Below are 3,505 nucleotides of genomic sequence, written 5' to 3'. Positions count from 1 at the left end.
CCAGCTCAGTAACCCTGAAAGCAAGCTGTCTCTCTCTTCAATGGCACACCCTTGAATGCAGGAGGCTGCCCAGAGGTCTGTCTGCATGGGCGCTCTGGCCCCTGTGGTAACTGGCTCAGCTCAGCATGCCTGGCCCCTTAAAGTTCCTCACCCCACTTCTTTTGGTTCCCCTTCAACCCACTGCGCTCCGTCTTTCTCCATACCTAGGAGATGACAAGTATGGGCGGAAGATCATTGTGTTTAGTGCCTGTCGAATGCCCCCCAGCCACCAGCTGGACCACAGCAAGCTCCTGGGGTGAGTACCTGCTGGGAAGTGCGTTGGGGCTTTGCCCAGATCCCCAGTGTAGCCTAATGCCACGTTCTTTACTTTCCCTCCCTGCAGGCTAGGCCACCTGCCTTAATGCCTCCCCTCTTCTCATGAAGGAGCTGGTTTATATTTAAGGGAGAGCACTGGACAAGGAGTCAGACCTAGTTTCTATTAATTGAAGCTGGGTGATCTTGGGAAGCATCTTTAAGCCTCGCTTTCCTCACCTTTCAAAGGGATAATAATACAAGCCTCTTTCCTTACAGGAGTGAGAAACAGCATATGGAAAGGAAGGACTTTTGTCCAGATGTGAGGATTGACTAGTATAATCCTGTGGTGTTTCTGAGATGGTTGCAGTTATTTACCATTTATAAGAATCGTTAGTGTTGTCTTATTTTGTGCCTTTAGTGTCAGTGGTTTCTGTACCAATGTGGGTTCTGTGAGCCAAACATACGTAATAACTCTGGCCGGTCCAGACACGTCCTGATTCAGGGCTGAAGACTGGTCGAATGCCGAGGCTTGAAAGACCCGTTTATGGTTGAGCCAGCTCTGGGCTCACAGGCGAGCAAACTCACCTCCTGCTGCTGTCCTCGGGGTGTGTAGTAGAGTGAGACCATCTTGCCCTGCTTTCTGTTTTCTATTGGTAAATTTTAGAAAGATGCACTCCTTTCCTGACCAGTTTGAAGCACTCTGAAATGTAAAATTCTGGCACTGTCCCAAGCCGCTCTTTGAGATCCTGGATGATTGCGTGTGAGCAGGAGGAAGTGTGGGCTCAGGGACAGACCCAGAGGGCAGCGGCAGAAGGGGAAGGGCCTGAATTGGGAGTCTCAGCCAGTCCTGGCAAGCCAGGGCCACAGGCTGAGTCTTCCAGTGCCATCTAGGAATTCTATCTCTCTGGTCTTCTGAATGCTCTTCCCACTGCTCCTCACAAGGCAGGCAGAGCCTTGTCCAAGCCTGCCACGTGGCCCAGCCAGAATGGGCCAGAGCTTGGCCTGGGGCTGGTGGAGGAGGCACACGGCCTTTTCTCTAGTTCTTTCTGTGTCTGATGTACCAGGTGACAGCCTTCAGCCCAGATAATAAGTGAAGTGGGAGGAAGTTAGTAGATGGGGGTGGAAAGCACCTGGTTTTCAGGAGACAGCTTGCTGGGGAGGCCACGCCCACCCCGGGGCGTCCTTGGCTTCAGGAAGTCCTCGACATCAGCTGCTGCTTGTCCTCCATCACTTCTATCCTGGTCACAGTCCCTGCTGAGGGCAGCAGGGTGCTTCCATCATGGAGCACTTTGTCCCATTTTCAGTCAGATTATCTCAGACGTGGCTCTTCCCAGCTGTCCACCCAGATCCGGGAGGTTGAAATAGAAAGTGCCTGAAGGTGGCTCATGCCTGTAATCCCAGCACTTTGGGAGGCCGAGGCGGGCAGATCATGAGGTCAGGAGATCGAGACCAACCTGGCTAACATGAGGAAACCCCGTCTCTACTAAAAATATAGCCGGGCGTGGTGGTGGGTGCTCCCAGCACTTTGGGAGGCCAAGGTGGGCGAATCACGAGATCAGCAGTTTGAGACCAGCCCGACCAACATGGTGAAACCCCGTCTCTACTAAAGATACAAAAATTGGCCAGGCGTGGTGGTGCAGCCCTGTAATCCCGGCTACTCAGGGTAATCCCAGCTACTTAAGAGGCTGAGGCAGGAGAATTGCTTGAACCCAGGAGGCAGAGGTTGCGGTGAGCCCAGATTGTGCCATTTCACTGCAGCCTGGGTGACAGAGCAAGACTCTGTCTCAAAAAAAAAAAAAAAAGAGGCTGGGCATAGTGGCTCACGCCTGTTATCCCAGCACTTTGGGAGGCCGAGACAGGTGGATTATGAGGTCAGGAGATTGAGACCATCCTGGCCAATATGGTGAAACCTCATCTCTACTAAAAACATAAAAATTAGCTAGGCATGGTGGCGTGCACCTGTAATCCCAGCTACTCAGGAGGCTGAGGCAAAAGAATCACTTGAACCCGGGAGGTGCTCCAGTCAGCCGAGATCGCGCCACTGCACTCCAGCCTGGGCGACAGAGCAAGGCTTTGTCTCAAAAAAACAAACAAAAAAAGACTTGTGCCCACCTCCCAGGGTTGTTGTGGGCATTAGGTAAGAACACACGACTGGGCATGGTGGCTCACGCCTGTAATCCCAGCACTTTGGGAGGCGAAAGCAGGTGGATTACAAGGTCAGGAGTTCAAGACCAGCCTGACCAACATGGATAAACCCTGTCTCTACTAAAAATACAAAATTAGCTGGGTGTGGTGGCAGGCACCTGTAATCCCAGCTGCTTAGGAGGCTGAGGCAGGAAAATCACCTGAACCTGGGAGGCGGAGGTTGCAGTGAGCCAAGATCATGCCATTGCACTCCAGCCTGGGCAACAAGAGTGAAACTCCATCTCAAAACAAACAAACAAACAAAAGAATATACATGAAATCCATTGTGTACATTTTTAAAGTATTATAAGTTAGAGAGTTTAGAAAAATATATGTAGCCATAAAGAAAAAATATATAGACAACTGTGGGGAAAAAAAGGTCTCCCACACACCCACTACCTAGAGAGAAAGTTACTGTTAATATTTTTGTGTAGTTATTTCCTATTTTTTCTATAATGTATATGGAACTGTATAGTCAGTTTGGTATCTTTTTTATTTTTATTTTTTTTTGAGACTGAGCCTTGCTCTGTCACCCAGGCTGGAGTGCAGTGCAGTGGCATGGTGTTGGCTCACTGCAACATCCACCTCCTGAGTTCAAGCGATTCCCCTGCCTCAGCCTCCCAAGTAGCTGGGATTACAGGCGTGTACCACCACACTCAGCTAATTTTTGTATTTTCAGTAGACAGAGGGTTTCATCATGTTGGCCAGGTTGAACTCCCAACCTCCAGTGATCTGCCCATCTCTGCCTCCCAAATTGCTAGGATTACAGGTGTGAGGCACCACACCCAGCCTGGTTTTGTATCTTACATAACACTTTTTTCTGAGCATTAAACATTCAAAGGTATCTTCTAAAAAACCTTTTATTGACATCTAATATCCCGGCAGAAAAGTGAATACATTATAAATATACTGTGTGAATTTTCTTTTTTTTTTTTTTCTTTTTTTTTGAGACGGAGTCTTGCTCTGTCGCCCGGACTGGAGTGCAGTGGCCGGATCTCAGCTCACTGCAAGCTCCGCCTCCCGGGTT

General features: G+C 49.6%; 1 protein-coding gene across 1 annotated transcript in view; it reads left to right on the top strand.

Annotated features, from left to right (window-relative positions):
* ARHGAP1 (Rho GTPase activating protein 1) overlaps positions 1-3,505 on the top strand; it is a 25,177-nt gene that overhangs the window by 13,846 nt on the left and 7,826 nt on the right. The window contains exon 4 of the mRNA XM_011963318.1: positions 208-295. Coding sequence (XP_011818708.1) covers positions 208-295 — 88 coding nt within the window. The remainder of the gene's footprint in view (positions 1-207; positions 296-3,505) is intronic.

The sequence above is a fragment of the Colobus angolensis genome, unplaced genomic scaffold (assembly GCF_000951035.1).
Source record: "Colobus angolensis palliatus isolate OR3802 unplaced genomic scaffold, Cang.pa_1.0 Scaffold61, whole genome shotgun sequence".
NCBI lineage: Eukaryota > Metazoa > Chordata > Mammalia > Primates > Cercopithecidae > Colobus > Colobus angolensis.
Note: the sequence above shows the minus strand (reverse complement) of the source record. Positions and strands in the feature narration are given on the sequence as shown.